This window comes from Gekko japonicus, unplaced genomic scaffold, assembly GCF_001447785.1.
Source record: "Gekko japonicus isolate JY-2015 unplaced genomic scaffold, Gekko_japonicus_V1.1 scaffold1195, whole genome shotgun sequence".
NCBI classification, from domain to species: domain Eukaryota; kingdom Metazoa; phylum Chordata; class Lepidosauria; order Squamata; family Gekkonidae; genus Gekko; species Gekko japonicus.
The window spans coordinates 148,134-164,702 of NW_015176007.1; the positions used below are offsets into that span (position 1 = coordinate 148,134).

General features: G+C 45.9%; 1 protein-coding gene across 1 annotated transcript in view; it reads right to left on the reverse strand.

The window, feature by feature from the left end:
- ABCA2 (ATP binding cassette subfamily A member 2) overlaps positions 1-15,924 on the reverse strand; it is a 90,784-nt gene extending 74,860 nt beyond the window's left edge. Inside the window, exon 1 of the mRNA XM_015426491.1 lies at positions 15,859-15,924. Within this exon, the coding sequence (XP_015281977.1) occupies positions 15,859-15,924 (66 nt within the window). The remainder of the gene's footprint in view (positions 1-15,858) is intronic.
- Positions 15,925-16,569: the final 645 nt, after the last annotated feature.

A 16,569-nucleotide genomic window follows, 5' to 3' on the forward strand; every position in this document is an offset into this window, starting at 1 on the left:
AGAGTCCACCTCTAACAAGTCAATCTGGACATTAGTACCATGAATGCATAAGAGCGCACACAGGATTCCAGTCCAGGGCATATATCATCCTATGTGTAGAATCCCAAAATACAGCAAGCAGATTTATTGATGAGGATATCATGCTTTGTGCTTTTCAGAAATTTCATAGTGTTTAACAGACGAAGCTACAAATCAGGAGTCCTTAGATGGAATCTCGTCTGCCAAAAGCTCACTAGATGGCCTTCAGCAAGCTGCTCTCCCTCCTCCCGACAACATGGGCACCACAACCCTGGTCTACCCTATGATATGCTTTGAACACTGAAAGCATTATACAAATGCTAACTATTAGTCATCTATTCATTTATTTGTTTATTCAGTTTATCTCCTGCTCCTTTCCCTGCCAATCAGGGCTCAGGGCGGCTTATAACAGTTAAATATACAATAAGATCAACATACTACAATTTTAAAATCCAAATATTACAAATTAGAAACCTAACAGCCCGTCTACTATGTCAGAGGGTGCCCCAACAATCCAACACAGGGAATGCATAAGAGCGCACACAGGATTCCAGTCCAGGGCGTATATCATCCTATGTGTAGAATCCCAAAAGACAGCAAGCAGATTTATTGATGAGGAAATCATGCTTTGTGCTTTTTTCATAGTGTTTAACAGACCAAGCTACAAATCAGGAGTCCTTAGATGGAATCTCGTCTGCCACAAGCTCACTAGATGGCCTTCAGCAAGCTGCTCTCCCTCCTCCCGACAACATGGGCACCACAACCCTGGTCTACCCTATGATATGCTTTGAACACTGAAAGCATTATACAAATGCTAACTATTAGTCATCTATTCATTTATTTGTTTATTCAGTTTATCTCCTGCTCCTTTCCCTGCCAATCAGGGCTCAGGGCGGCTTATAACAGTTAAATATACAATAAGATCAACATACTACAATTTTAAAATCCAAATATTACAAATTAGAAACCTAACAGCCCGTCTACTATGTCAGAGGGTGCCCCAACAATCCAACACAGGTGGGCAATGAAAAACAAGTCTAAAGAGAAAAGGGCAAGGAAGGAAGAAAAGGAGGAAGGTAAGATCAAAACTGGAAGGAACAGACTAAAGAAAAATAAGACAAACAGGATGGAAGGAGGGGAAATGGAGAATAAGGAAGGGGGAGAAAGAGGGAGGCCAGCTGATCTCTCTACTTTTTACCCTTCCTTCCAAGGAGCTCGTGATGGTTCAGGGTTCTCCTTCTCTCTCACTCTCTTTCATCCACAGAACAGCCCTGCGAGTTAGGGTAGGATGAGTGCGTATGGCCTCCTACCATTCAGAATTGGCGAAATAAATGTTGGGATCATTTTATAATGGACAAGATTGCAGATAAATATGAAGGGCGAACAAGAAGTCATGCGGGATCTCATACCAAATTTGTGCGCACATATTTGATCACATATTTTGTGGGAAATGATCTACTACCCTCAAACTGTAACTATTTGGAATGGAAACATTTTTGATTCACAGTTGTTTAGTCTGAGCTCTCATCATATAAGTATTAGATGTGAAAAGCATGATTAGACTGAGTATAAGGCTAGTTATGTGCAATGTACAGATACTGAGTTGAAATTGATTGAAAACACAATGTACTATACCTTTCAGTATGCATGTTTGTATTGTTTTAATTAAATAAAATTTTGAAAACCAAAAAAAAAGAAGGCAGAATTATGCAGGAAACAAAGTGCATATTTCAGCCACACAAAACAGGCTGGAACCCACATTCTGAAAATCTATTAATGTATCTGATAATCCAGTCCTTAAACCAACCACAGCACGCCTCCCTCCTACCAAAGAAGTAGCTACCCCTCTTGCCAACCCCCACTCCCGCTCAGCTTACACCATTGTTCCTGGGGTCTCCCCCCTCCTTCTTGTTTACCAGTTGTTGGAAAAAAGACTCTTACAATGGCACTTTGTCACCATGAAACATTAACACCCACTTTCTTTGCCAGCTCCTACCAGGCAGCGCCAAGTTGAGGATGGGGCAGGCTTGGTTTTTGTTTTATGGCTTGAGGTTTCAAAGACATCACAAAGGGTTATCAATAACTCATTTAGAAAGAATGAGGAAGAAAAGGACTTTACCAAGGTTGTAACTTGGAATTAGCAGCAGCCTCAAGAGCCTGAGGTGCTCCGGGACTTCATGCCTCCAAACAGACCTCCCAAGGCTGACCTACACTTCCTTGATATGGTACAGGGAGTGGAAGCCACCAGAGCAGCAGCAAGACTTGAAACCAGATCTCATGGAGCCAAGTGCAGCACCTTAGCTGTGAACACCACTCTCAGTTTCACCACAACTGTAAAAACAGAATTCCCCTGAATGAGATGATGACAAAGGCTCATCTCACTCACTGACACAATATAACAATGGCCTGGGCTTTTGTATCAATCACAAACTGAATCCAGATAACCAAAGTTCACAGCCAAAGCTGGCCTTGGAGAACGTTCCAGTTGGCCAACTCCTACCCACGGTCTACACTGTTTGTGGTTGCAGATGATCAAAAAATTCCTCACAGTATCTTCAGGGACTTCACTAGAGATGAAACCCAAGATTTTGCCACCCATCGATCCAACTCAAAATCCCTTTTGCGTTTTCACTTCTTCATGTGCAATGAAACGTGTGCATCAAATTTTTGCACCATTTTCTCTTCCCTTGCACCAGTTCCCCCCCCCAACAAATTTACACAAATATTTATTGCTGTTTTTGTGTCAACTGCTTTAAAATGGTGTAAACAAACAAATAAGGAGCACAGCACCAGAAAAGGAGCAAGCAAGGAAGGTTTACATGACAACACATTAGCGTATTCATATGTCCCTAATGTGAAGGAAAGCCAGTCATTCATCCCATTCACCGCTTTCAAGGACAGTTTCAAACGGCTTTCTGAGGAACAGTGTAACAGAATGGTTAGAAGCACGATCTATGAATGCCCTAATTCAAATCTGACCTCAATCACTGGTAGTTTAAGCCACCTTGTGAATCTCAGTGTTGCAATATAGATACAGTATAACACTGGCAAAATCCTTACAACAGGCCTGAACTAAGAGCTTTGAGCACTTAAGAGAATCCTACATAAATATTATTTCAAGGAGTATACAATAAAACTGCCCTTGTCACAGAGCCAGATTCCATAGAAAACTGGCTTCCAAAATAGTTACAGGCAGTACACATGAAGCATCAATAGCAGTTACCACAGGTTGCCTGTGGCTAATCTATACTTTTTATACCGGTTTAACTGTCACGGATGGTGTGCCCCCCCCCCAACATCCTGGGGATTGTTTCTTCGTAAGCGTGCTGAACATTTTCAGTTCAAAATCATTAACTCCACTCACATAACTGTAGCTTCCTTGGGGTGGGGGGGAGGAAACCATTATTAAAGCAGTTTAAGCCTTCATTTAAAACAGGATGTTGTTCAGGTGTACATTTTGAGATGGTAGTCAAGATAGTGAAGAAACTGTGAGGTAAAATTTCCAGGATGGTAGTAAACCATGTCACCAGACATGTTATGCATGTTACGTAGCACATGATTTTAACGATTCCTCCTCATTTCAGAATGGTTGTCTGAGGGTAGAAATATCCACAACCATTTGGGGAGGCAAAGAGCCCTTATCTCTACAACCAGTGTTGTAGAGATGCCTGTAACCCCTTCACAGGGGAAAAAAATCAAGTTACGCCACCCGGAAAGGTGTCAGAAAGCTAGCCATTTTCACAGAAACTACTTTGGCATGTGAAAACAAAAGGCTTGTTTATTCTTAAACTATTTTGACAACAATGGCTGCATTCAGAATTTGGTGAGCACAATGGTATGATCTTGGGGGGGGGGGGCCTGATAGCAAAACATGGCTCCTGGAGGCACCAGACCAGAGCCAAACAAGCAATTTGAGCTTTCTTTAAATGCAAAAATGGGGCACATTAGCATAATCTCAACATGAAGAATTCTGCATAATCTTTATATTAGAAAGTTTACTGGGGGTATCAGGGAGAAGACATAGACAGACATTTCTTCTATGATGAAAAAGTGGCCTTTTCAGATCATACCCCCAGCTACCCCTGAGGAGAATTCAGCCAAACCTGAACTCTGCTCCCCAAATCCCACTGCATCCCCCCCATCACTTTCCCTTGTCAGCTCCTACCATGAAACAACCGCTGGCTTTATAAGAAGATATTCTTTCTATGTTTCCATAGCAACAGAAACAGATTTGGAATGGCAAGCAGCAGCCATGCCATTTGCTCCCCTCCACAAAAATTACACGGTAAATTGTTTTTTAGACCTACCAAAAAGCTACAGGGCAGGGGTTGAGGAATGGGCAGGGGTTGGTCAGCTGCTGACATCTCAGACAAAGAAGCCCAACAGCTCTTGTGCCTTTGACACTCAATCTGTATAAAATCAACAGGTAAAGCTTTTCCCCCACCATGGGGGGGGGGGGTCAGCTGCTGACATCTTCTGAAGAAGCTGCTGTTAAAAGTATCACAGCAGAAAAAGTTGGCAATGCTAGAACTAAAACAAGAGTACAGGGCCTCCCTTCTGGCCAGGATTTTGTCCAGCAGGGCACAAAGAGTGATTAACTGCGATGCCCTCACCCCAACGTGGCATCATGCCCTGCCTGTATGTTTGTCGGAAGCATCTAGCTCGCCACAGATGGAAAATAAGGACTGGTCAAGATAGACCTTTTGCTCCAATTGCAGCTTTGGACCTTTTCGCCTCTGAAGTCACCCTCATAAAGACGCACCCAGTGCGGATGCTGAGGTAACGGCAAATGATTAAGCCAAAGTGGCTGCACATGTGACGCTTGTAACGCCATCCTGTACAAGTTCCTCTTTGGACACGGAAGAAGCCAGAAATGGCAAGTCAACATTGGGTGGAGGAGACTTTATCATCCAAAGCTGCTCGAATTTATCTCTGTAGTCTACCATGTCCCAGATGAGCCCCTCTCACGCAGCAGTAGGCAACGGTGATGTGAAAGTAACAGCAGACACCTGCTTCAGCCAGCCAGCCACCCTCCACCCACAAACAAGCAGAGGGTTATACTTTCCCCAGGCCAGGGTGCCTTCTGACCCAGTTTGTGTGCAGACCAGCTGCGCCTATCTCCTTCCTTGTTTGCAGTCCAAACTGTGGCCTCCAGATTAAACAATGCCACCTTTCCCTAAACCAACACCCTGGGTCGGAATTGCTAGCTAGTAAAACTAAAATGAGGCAGGTGACCACACTGGCTCCTTTAGAAGCTCCCACAGAAACGGGGGGGGGGGGGAGTGTGAGATGGACATGTGGTGTTAATTTGTCACACGCTGGCTCCGTTTCCTCATGCATTGCCATGGCAACAGTGCGGGTACAGGCCTGCCCGCCCAATGCCACCTGTTCCTCACACGCTAACCGGAGAGTCCGCCTTCGCAACCCAATCCAGCAAAGAGGCTTTGGAAAGAGGCTTAACAAAATAATCATCCTTCTACTGCAAGGAGTGCAGAAAAGCCAAAACTGTGCAACCGTATTTCTCAGGCACAACACCACAGCCAACTCCTCTGGTCTGTATCATTCCAGAACGCAGGTGGAGATGCACATAACTGAATGGTCTTCCTATCAAGCACAACCAAACAACTCTCCCGCCCCCCCGCCCTGGAATTCCAAAAGCCAGCATGTCTGGGGAAAGGCTAAGCTAGACTCCTATGACCTGACAAGCAAGGTTTCTATAATTTTTAAATATGTTTGAGAGAGAAGCTCCTATATTTTTAGTATGATATGATTTTGAGAGAGTCACAGGTCTGTATGTCTTCCAGGGCACCATTTTGCTGCCCTCAAATTCTCCCACAGCCAAGGAAAAGACCCCCTCCCCCCAAAAAGTCAGCATGCTCCCAAACTCCTTGCATTGGCTCTGCATCACTTCGCATCACTTCGCAGCACCTTCCCAACTCCTGTCCTTTCCATTTAACGCTCTCTCCACCTCTCTGGCTCCAACTGACATCACCGAAAGGTGCATAGCTGAGCCAAGAAAAGGACACAGTGCTACACTGCAGATAATACCAAAAAAGGCTCCTTCTGACCCACCAGGACTGTTTCATGAGGATCAAAACTGCCGCCATCAAGCCACAAGACTTGCTTGTAAAACTTCTCTTTTATTAGGAGCCAGAAGGACTCAAATTTGGTCCATGGGGAGGTTTTCTACCTCTCCCACCCCTCCATTATCAAGATGTCATTTGGAAGCTCCTTGGGGCAGAAACTTGTCTTGCATGGTTGGCTCAGTAAACCACGTACATCGACGGCACTATTCAAATCACCAATCATGCCACAACCCCACTGAGAAACTCATGTTCTTTCTCCCATGTCATGGGGGGATGAATGGCACCCCAGAATAAGTATACACTATGCCTCTAAGCAAGCCCATGTATGCTGCCCTGCAAACCAACTGGGGAAACCCTCCAACTGTGGCTTTTGCTGCCTTGCGGACAAATCAGTCTTTGTTCCAGCTGCAAAGCCAACTTCAACTACCAATCCCCCTCCGCCCAAAAATCCTCAGAAGAACAAGAGACCCGGGCCAAGCCAAGAAAGGGCACATTTGTTAAAACTTCAATGAATGCCTTTTCTTCTTTCTCCAGCTGTCCTTCAACACAGTTCCTTGAAAATTAGTAATTTATTCCCAAAACTGTGTCGCAGTGAATTATGCAAGTGCAAAACACAAACACTGGTATGGAGACAGGGAGAACCTTTTGTATCTTTAGGTTTAAAAAAATTACATTGATAAAAACTCACTTATTCAACATGATGCACTGTGGAACTGCACAGCATCCCCTGGCCTATGCACTAGTAAGAATGCACACCTGTACATGTACCCCTGTGTACCTGCCCATCACAGGCTGGGCAAGAGGGTGAGCCGAGCTGGGAGGAAGAGGGGGGACTGCACTGAAGACATCTTCTGTGTGAAAGTTCGTCTTTTAATATTTTGCTGCTGTCAGTCTTAAAGGTTCCCTTGCTCGAAAGCCAGTCGAATCCGACTCTAGGGTTGCGGTGCTCATCTCCGTTTCAAAGCCGAAGAGCCAGCGCTGTCCGAAGACGTTTCCATGGTCATGTGGCCGGCATGACTAAACACCAAGGCGCCCGGAACGCTGTTACCTTCCCACCGAAGTGGTCCCTATTTATCTACTTGCAATGTCTTGCTTTCGAACTGCTAGGTTGGCAGGAGCTGGAACTAGAGATGGGAGCTCACTCCGTCATGCGGCACACTCAGGTCTCGAACTGCTGAACTACCGACCTTCCACAGCCTGCAGTTCAGCGTCTTAACCACTTGAGCCACCACAGTCTTAAACATGTCTTAATGTAACCGCTTACTGTACTGTTGATTTATTTACTGATCTTTATACTGTTGTTGGATTGGTTTTCTTACTCTAATTACAATAGAAGTTGCCTGGAAAGCTTGCATAGTTGAGAGCATGGGGGTAAAAATATTTTCAATACATAAATGGGGGGATTAAATGCAACCATATGCACATGAAGAGCATGACAGGAGCAAGCACAATGTGCGCATCCAAACACATCTACTCAGACTTTCAGGGGCCAGGCTGACCACAGGTTTCCAAATGGCTCACAAAGAAAAGACCCAAAAGGTGGTCAGCAACCAGTTTGGGCTGGTGGAATATGTGGCAATAATTGGGTCAAAGCACAAAACCTTACTGCCCTCCACATGATGGACCACAGACGAGTCTCATTCTCGGAGGAGTGGGGAGAGAATGAGGAAGAGAACAGTGGCATCACTAAAGAAGCCAGACTTGTCTCTTCTTTTTTGTTGTCTTTTAAATTTTTTATTTTCTAATCTACAAAACTACAGGGTCAGGGTCATGGAACAACCTAAAATAAAGAGTAACAAGGATTCATAATACAGACATATAAAGTTATTGATACGTCTCTGTTATCTTAGTAGTAGAACATGAAGATTACTAATGCAAAAATGTCAAGCAAGCAATCACAGTCTCTTTAACTAAGGTGTAAATATCATAAAATTAAAGTTATGCATTAAAAATAAACAGGCTAAGTTAATCTATTTTGCGATTTCTTTTCCTCTTGTCAAAGTTCAAATTAATTTTTAGTTCTGCTTCAGGATCAGACAGTTTTGCCAGACTCTTCGAGATGGTATCGCAGCCTTCCCCATCTTTCTCTTCTTCTTCTCCTTCTCCTTCTTCAGAACCCTCCTAAACTCCACAATTCTTACTGGATATTAGGCTACCTCCTCCCATAAATTTCAGATTTTGCAACTGGGACCGTTCAAGGAACAGGAGAAGAGCTGGAAATGGAGGAAGTGGGGATGGAGCACTGATTCATGCTGAAACCTGAGAGGCAGCCTCCTCTGAGGCTAGGAAATTCTGTAGCATCTTTGCAGTGGGTGTGACTGGTTCATTCATTCACACCTGATGCAGAGGTGCAATCTGAGGGGGTTTTTTTCCTTCCTCAGGAGAGGTTCCCGTGTTGCTTCTCTGCTCGCTGCTCCTTGGAATTAAGAAGCAACTTGTTCAACGTAGGGTGGGCTCCTCTAAAGGAATGGGGTAATTTTTAATCTTACCCATAGATACAGGTTAGGAAGCACGTACCTTAGCTGTCAGTTTGGGAAACTCTGGTGTGACTGAATATAAGAGCCCTGGTGAATCAGACCAGTGGTCCATCTATTCGAGCATCCTATTTCATGGAGTGGCCAACCAGTTGCTCTAGGAAGCCAACAAACAGAGCAAGAGGCCATGGCCTTCTCCTGAGGTTGCCCCCTAGCACTGGGATTCAGAAGTTTGGTGCTTCTGAATATGTAGATTCTCTTTAATCTCCATGGCTCATAGCCATTGATGCATCTCCCCTCCATGAATCTGTCTAATCCCCTTTTAATGCCACTCAAGGCCACCACTAGCTGTGAATTGTACAATTTAATTACTGAGTAAAGTATTTCCTTTTTTCTGTACTGAATCTATTGTCCAAATTCACCGGGTGCCCCAGGGCTCTAGTATTACGGTAGAGGGAAAGAAATATCTCTTTATCTACTTTACCCACCCTGTGTATATTATTACAAACCTCTATCATGTCCCCCCTTAGTAGTATTTTTCCCCCAAGACTTCTTGCATTTAGGTTTAAGTAAGGCAGAGGTCCAGAGGTCATCATGGCTAGTAACTGGAGGCAGGGCTAACTTTTCTTGCAGCTTGTCTCATTTCCATGAGTCAGTTGGAGCTGTTAGTTCTGGAAACACCCCTTGCAGTGTGCCTATTTCCTAGTAATGCCACTGATGCACTTGAGAGGGGCAAAGCCAAAAGCAGGAGGAGAATGAGCTGAAACAGATAGTATTTTTTCCCTTACATCAGACATCCCACAACTTCCCAAGGAAACCACAACCAAGCACACACACACACACACTGGCCCAATACAGTCACTCCGCTCTACTGCAGCGTCTCTCGTCCTAATGCATTCAGCACTGCACCCCACTGCTGCAGAAGGAGGCTACAGCAGCACCACTGGAACAGGCCATGGCAGGGAGAGCTGAGGCAGGGGTATCTTCTGAAGGAGGCAGCAGGAGCAAGGCTATGACGGTCGCCACTCTCTGCAATGAAGAAACCAGGTTTACAGCTGAGAAGCAAGATCAGCCAAGGATCAGATCTCACAGGGCCCCGGATGCTTGCTGAAGAGGCAGAGAAAACACCAGTAGGAATCTCTGCCCTGCCACAGAGCGACTTTGTCTCTCTTTGCTGGGAAAGCCCCTGTCACATTAGCCAGAGTGGCCCAGGTCCCCGCTCCTCAGTTCCCTGCAGCTTCCATGGAAGCCCGCAATGTTACTTCAGTACAAAGTACCCAGCACCAAAACCTGCCTTAGACTCCCAAAGAGAACATGGCAAGTACACAGAAATTTTAGAAACAGGTTTCATCTAGCCCAGCACGCCATCTCCAAAGGTGGCCAGCCAGATGCTCCTAAGAATGAAACAAGCAGAGCAGAGGAATGCCTGGTGCTCCTCCATAGCATCTGGTGCTCAGAGGTAGGATACCCCTGGACGTGGAGGTTTTCTCTCATGGGTCACAGCCAGAGCCATGAGCAGGGATGACTGAAAGTCACCTTTCCAGGTCAGAGCATGCATTCCAAGCCTCTCTCATTTGAAAAGGTTAAAAGCACCAGCCTTTTGATTGTTGCTGAGCCAACACCCTCCCCTCCTCTCACACCAAAAAGAAATGCAGAATTCATGTGAGAGCAATAACAGTTTAAATGCATGTCAGGTTTCTTCCTGCTTACAACTGGGGTTAGGTTCCTGCTCTCAAAACAGATCTGGAAAGCCATAAAACAAACTTGCTTTGTAGCATAAGGCCAAAGTCCATCTTAGTCGGCATCATGTTGTCAGCTTACAGCAGCTCACAAGCAGGCCATGAAAGAAAACTGCCCTCTCCCATTGTTTGTCTCCAGCACCTGTTAGGGAAAGGTAGATTGCCTCTGCACATGGAGGTTCCTCTCCACTTTTATGGCTTATAGCCATAGTTAGACTTCTCCTTTCCCATAAATGTGGCTAAACCCCTTTTAAAGTAACCTAAACAAAAAAAACCCTTGAAAGTGTAATAAAAAGTCCAGTGTCATAGCGATGGTATTCCCAGTAGTAATGTATGGCTGCGAGAGCTGGGCTATAAGGAAGGCTGAGCGCTGAAGAATAGATGCTTTTGAATTATGGTGCTGGAGAAGACTCTTGAGAGCCCTTGGACTGCAAGGAGATCAAATCAGTCAATCCTAAAAGAAATCCACCCTGACGGTTCCCTGGAAGGCCAGATACTGAAGCTGAAGCTCAAATACTTTGGCCACCAAATGAGAAGGGAGCACTCACTGGAGAAGACCCTGATGCTGGGAAAGATAGAAGGTAACAGAAGAAGGGGGCGGCAAAGGATGAGATGGTTAAGACAGTGATATCGATGCAACGAACATGAAATTGAACAAACTCCGGAGGACGGCGGAAGACAGGAGGGCCTGGCGAGATGTGGTCCATAGGGTCACAAAGAGTCAGACACGACTGTGCGACTGAACAACAACAAAATAGAGGAAATCATGAGTGGTAGCGATTTCCACAGATTAGTTATGTGCGGTATGAAAGAAGACTCTTTTTCGTCTGTCCTGAATCCATCAATTTGATTAGGGGAGCAGAATTTTATACGACTATTATGGTCCCTCTGCCCTCGGTTATATTTTTCTAAGCTACACCCCCCCCCATACACACACTCTTTAGCTTTTCCCATAGGAAAGATATTACAACCACTTGATCGTTTAAAGATGTCTTTTTCTGCACCTTTTCCTTTGCTACAATATCCTTGTTCAGATATTGCAACCAGAGCCATACTGAGTTTTCTAAATGCAGCCATACCATGGACCTATACAAGGGCACTGAGATACTGGTTGTTTTGCTTTCAAGTCCTTTCCTAATAATCCCAAACACAGAAGTTGCCTTATATACATAAGGTTCCCATTTTCACAAAACTATCAACCACAACCCCAAGATCTCTTTTCCGGTCAGAACCTACCAGCATATATTTAAAGTTAAGATTCCCCCCCCCCCCCACCCCTTATCACTTTATGTTAAATTTGGTTTGTTCTGTTATTACTCCCCTGCACACACTCCAGTTTAGGAGGATCGCATTGGAGCTCTTCCAAGTCCGTTAGGTTTTGTGCCTAGATCCGGTCCCTTGCCACCATTTCCTGGATTTCATCATCCAGAACAGCTTGTGGTTATCAAAACATGTGATTGCTTTCCAGTTCGGCCCTCATTCCAGATGATTTTCAATATGAGCTGCAGAAATCACAACTAACCTTTTCTTGGCCAAAAGTCAACAGAGCCTCTTCAAGGATCATCCCTCTTACTCAAGGAAGCACATGCCAGCTTACTTGGGAGTAGGAAGCCTACAAGTGGTTGTCTGTAGTCACTGGTTAATTTCAAAAGGAAAAGTACTAGGAGCCAAGCACTGAAATTCCCAGGCACTAACCCAGAAACTCTGGCTGCAATGCCAAAAACTCTTTCCCAAGCGTAAATTCAGATGAACAACATGGAACTTCTGTCTGAGAAGACCTGCTTCAGATTGCTCCCACTGAGAGGTTACTCAGTGGCAAAAGACACACACTGTTCACATACACAGAGAACTCAAGCTAGGTAAGCACTTAAAAGCGGGTTTTCGGGTTGGAGCTCCGGCAATCCCAGTCCCACCAAATACTGCTTTATTACTCAGAGGCAAAGCTTTCCACAGAATTAATCCCCAGAAGAATAGTCTTACATCTGACTACTGTGGTTTCATCCTACAAAATTCCTTCATTGTAATGCACATAAATTAAAGAACGGGAGGGGGGGAATCAATGCCTCTTCCCAGATCGCTTCTGCAGAAAAATCCAACGCAGTGAACAAGATGGGAACAAAACACTAATTCAGAGTCCTAAAGGATAAGGATCAAAATGAGAAGGAGAACCCCACCACACAAGAAAGAGTAGAATCTGAGGCCAGTGGTGCAGGAAGCACTATAAGCCACAGAACCCCTTTTTAAATGCCTGGTGTGAAACTTGGAATATTATTAATAGAACTGTGCATGTGTAGAATGTTTTTCCAAAATAACTGACCGACCAATGTCTGCTACCACATGACACGGATCTGCAACTAGAAGATCCTGGATCTGACCTGGCCCATTGAAGATGCTTTCAGAGAATGAAACGGATGTTGCAGGCAAGCTGGGGGGGGGGGCTTAGACCTCCATCTCTTCCTCCTCCCCCTCTTTGCAAAACAGCCTTCCAACAGACCTAGCTACTAAGAGATTATGGTAAAGAACAGTTTGGCCACAAGCCTCCCCACCTTGTCTTGGAAATTAAGTACCACTAATGCAATGTTTCGGGGGCAGAAGAGAGAGAATAATCTGGGGGACTGGGAGGGCAGATAAAATCCAAATAGTTTTGTAACTCTGCCTCCCCAGAGTCAGGAAACCTAGTGGGATTGACAAACCGTGAGGAAAGAAAATCAAAATGTTCAAGGCAGGGGACAGTAAGACCTGATCCACATAAGATTTGGGGGGGAAAGCTAAATATAGCGAGGATTGTAGAAGTCCTGCCAGTTACAGAAGTACATTGGCACAGCCAGGAAAAAGAACTGAGACAGAGGAGAGCATTGAATGCCTGGAGGCTTGGGCAGTGGAGGGGCTGATCAGAGGCAGTAAAGTAGGAGGGGGGAGCTGGGTATTAACAGGCCTGAACTGGGGCCATGGCATCTAAACACATGCTTTACCCAGATACAACGGCAGACATGAAGGCAGGGAACACCTTTATGAGAGCCAGGCACAGCGAAGAAGCTGGGATGCCACAGTGTTTCTTGCCCCGTCATCTAAAGTGATGCACAAACCCGGGGGGGGGGGGGGATAGGAGCCAGCAGTTCTCTCTTCCCCACCATTTAGCCTGCACAACATTGAGATGCAATGAGTTGGAGGCCAAGCATCCTCAGAGCTAGCAAAGAGAAAGGCGCTGGTCAAAGGCAACCAGGGAATATCATGGGATCACTTCTGCAGTCCGTATACTCAGGACAGCAAGCAGGAGCCAGAGATATACATAAGATGGACCTATTTGCCCCATTCCCAGGGCCAGTTCTAGTCTCAAGGCAGGGTGAAGCATTCCACATCAGACGGTGAGTATTTTGGTACCTTATAAAAGCAACAGACTTAAAGGGATATGTTATTAAAATATTTTCACCCCCTCCAGGGAAACCCATATGGATGTGCTGCTCCAGGAATTAAAATGTCTCCTTGGGCCATCTCTGCAAATTCCACAGGGACTAGCCCCTTGAAGTTTTTAAGCATCAAGCAAAGACGTTGATGAAGATTTTTACATTTTATATTCATTCTTCTCCAAATGCTAGCATCATCATCATCGCCACTATTGTTATTATTATAACTATTATTATTATTAGCCTAAGAATTTTTCAGCTCAGACACACTGCCATAGCCTGCCAGATCAGAATCTACCTCTGGACAGTGGCCAATCTGATATCCCAGGGAGGTTCAGCAAAGCAGGATGAGAATCTCCATCATTTGCTCTTAATCCTCAGCAACAGTAATTGCAGATTTTACTGTTTCTGAAAAAGGAGGCTGGAAGTTATCAGAGCCGGCAACCAACGATTTGTATCTCCTTATGGTCACCTGTTTGCTTCAAAGCACATGCACAAACAAACACACCATCACAACATCCTGTGCCAATCAGTTCTGCAAAACAGTGGGTCTGTCAACAGATTCTGGCTAACTGGTCCAGCACACATGTCGCATGGTTGCATGGAAGAGGTCCCAGGTTCAGCTCACAGACCCTGGAGGGCCTCAGCCTATCAGAGGAAATAAGACTAAGCTAGATAACCTAATGGCCTCATTCAGTGTCAGGGAGCTTCATAGGAGCTTCAGACTCAAATCCCATCCTAGTTTCAGTTTTCCCACCTGCACCAGTCACCCAAAAGATATCTAGGGTCAGCAAACTAATTTAAAGGCTTAATAATGCTGAAACGTACAATCCAAGAAGAGCACCCAGTAGCTTCTTCCAGGATGGTGCAACAGGGTTGACGAATGCACCATCTGGGCTGCAGCACAATATTGCATACTCCTGTTGTAAAATGGGAATCTACCCTTCCTCATGCAGAGCTGCTGGTGCAGAAAGAACAGGACACTCTACCCACTGTGAGCTACATTTAAGAAAATTTTAAGTGAGATGACAAACTGCGGAGGCACCAACCAACAGATCTCTCTCCCACATCGATCCCTTCTTTGATCCACCAATACTGAAGGAAACCATAGCATCCCGTAGCAATGAGTGCCACAGGTGCACTTCACAAGGAAGTACTCCCTTTCTACAGTCAGAAACCTAGCCACGATATTGAACAGCCCTCTGGCTTTACGGTTTGTCTGATTTCCCTTAAAGAAAGCACAGATAAATTCTTCAGATCTCTCTCCCTTCTAATCGTTTCCTCCCCCCAAGCTGAAAATCATCCATCTGTTCCTTCACAAAAGAGGCTCCTTTATACACTCACGCACCCCAACAGATCATTTTCTTTATCTCTGCCACATTAACGGCAAATGAGGAAAGACTTCTGGGCAAACCAAGCCTCAAAAATACAGATCCCTGACACTACAAAGCTTGCGGGATTATTATTTTGTTCCGGTCCTTCCCTCGATTAGATGCTCCCGGTCCAATTCAAGACGAAGGGAGGGGAAGGAGGAAGGGATGCTAACAAAGCATTGCTCCAAACCAAGGCACAGCCTCTGACCACCTGTACCCGAATCGGGGAGCCTTCCCCAATGCCTTCCAAATTCAGGGGAGATTTTTTCTTGATCCCCTTCAAAGAAAGAGGGTTTTTTTCCTCTCGATTCCTTCCCTGCACCCAGCCTGGAAGGAGGAGGGGGAGGAAAAAGAGCCTTTCCTAAAACTCTGCTTTCTCTTGCAGTGATAGCAGAAGGGAGGGTGGAATCTGCCCGAATTGCTGCCTCACGGGGGAGGGGGAGAGAGATATGATTTTTCTGTACCCTTGCAGCCATACAGGGAGGGGGGCTTTTCCCAATCCTCTCACACCCCCCTCCACACAGAAAGGCTTTTGGTCAATCAGCCTTGCCCAACCAGCCTGCATGGCCTTTGGAGGCCTTGTAATCTCTGTTGCTGCTGAGGGAGAACTCGGAAGAAAAGCCGGTCCGATCCCTCCCCAGCCCGTGTGGACACCCCAGCGGCAGCACCCTCCTTCCTCTTGCCTTCCAGCAGCTCTCAGATCTCGTATGTTGATTTCCAAAAGGCACCCCTTCCCCTTCCTCACCCGGACCCCAATCACTAACCGGACTCCGTCGCTTGAGGGTCACATTCTTCCACAGCAAGAGGTAGAGTTGGTGCAAAACCCCCATCTTGGCTCCTTTACCGGCCGCAAGGCATGGGGGGGACGCAATTTGCGGGAGGGCGCTGGCAAGAAAATGGGGGTGGCTCGGGGGAAACGAGCCTGGCCCACACTGCTCTCCTCTCCTCCCAGCCGCCGCCCCCCCCCCCGCTCTTGACTCGGCAACCACCACCTTGCCTTTGTCTAGCTTTGTCTGCTACAAATCTGAGGCAGAGATCAAAGTCGCTAAGAGCCCCCCCTCCTCCTCCCCTCCCCAAAAAAACTTTTAAATACAGACCGGCTCTGTAATACGATGCAAAAGTGAAATTGGTTTGGTTTTAAAATTTAAAGGGGAAAAAAATTTGTGCAGTGACCGCGTTTGCAAACTCTCTCAAGATGTTGCCTCTAGTCGATTCTGCTTTGCGAGGTGCTCCCCCCCCCCCTTCCCAGGTGCACGTCTGTCTGTTGTGATCTCCTTCCCTGCCACTGCATTGCATTTCGTTGCAAGCCTCTTAGCCCGGCCCCATCCCAGAGTCAGGCCCGGCCTCTTAAAGCGGCAGCAGGCACGGATTTAGCTGGGGAGGGGAGGGAGGGAGAGAGGGAAAGCAAAGCCGCTGGGTCATCTAATCCGACCACAGGCTAGGAGAGCTGCTCTATTTTTTTCCTTTCTCCCTGA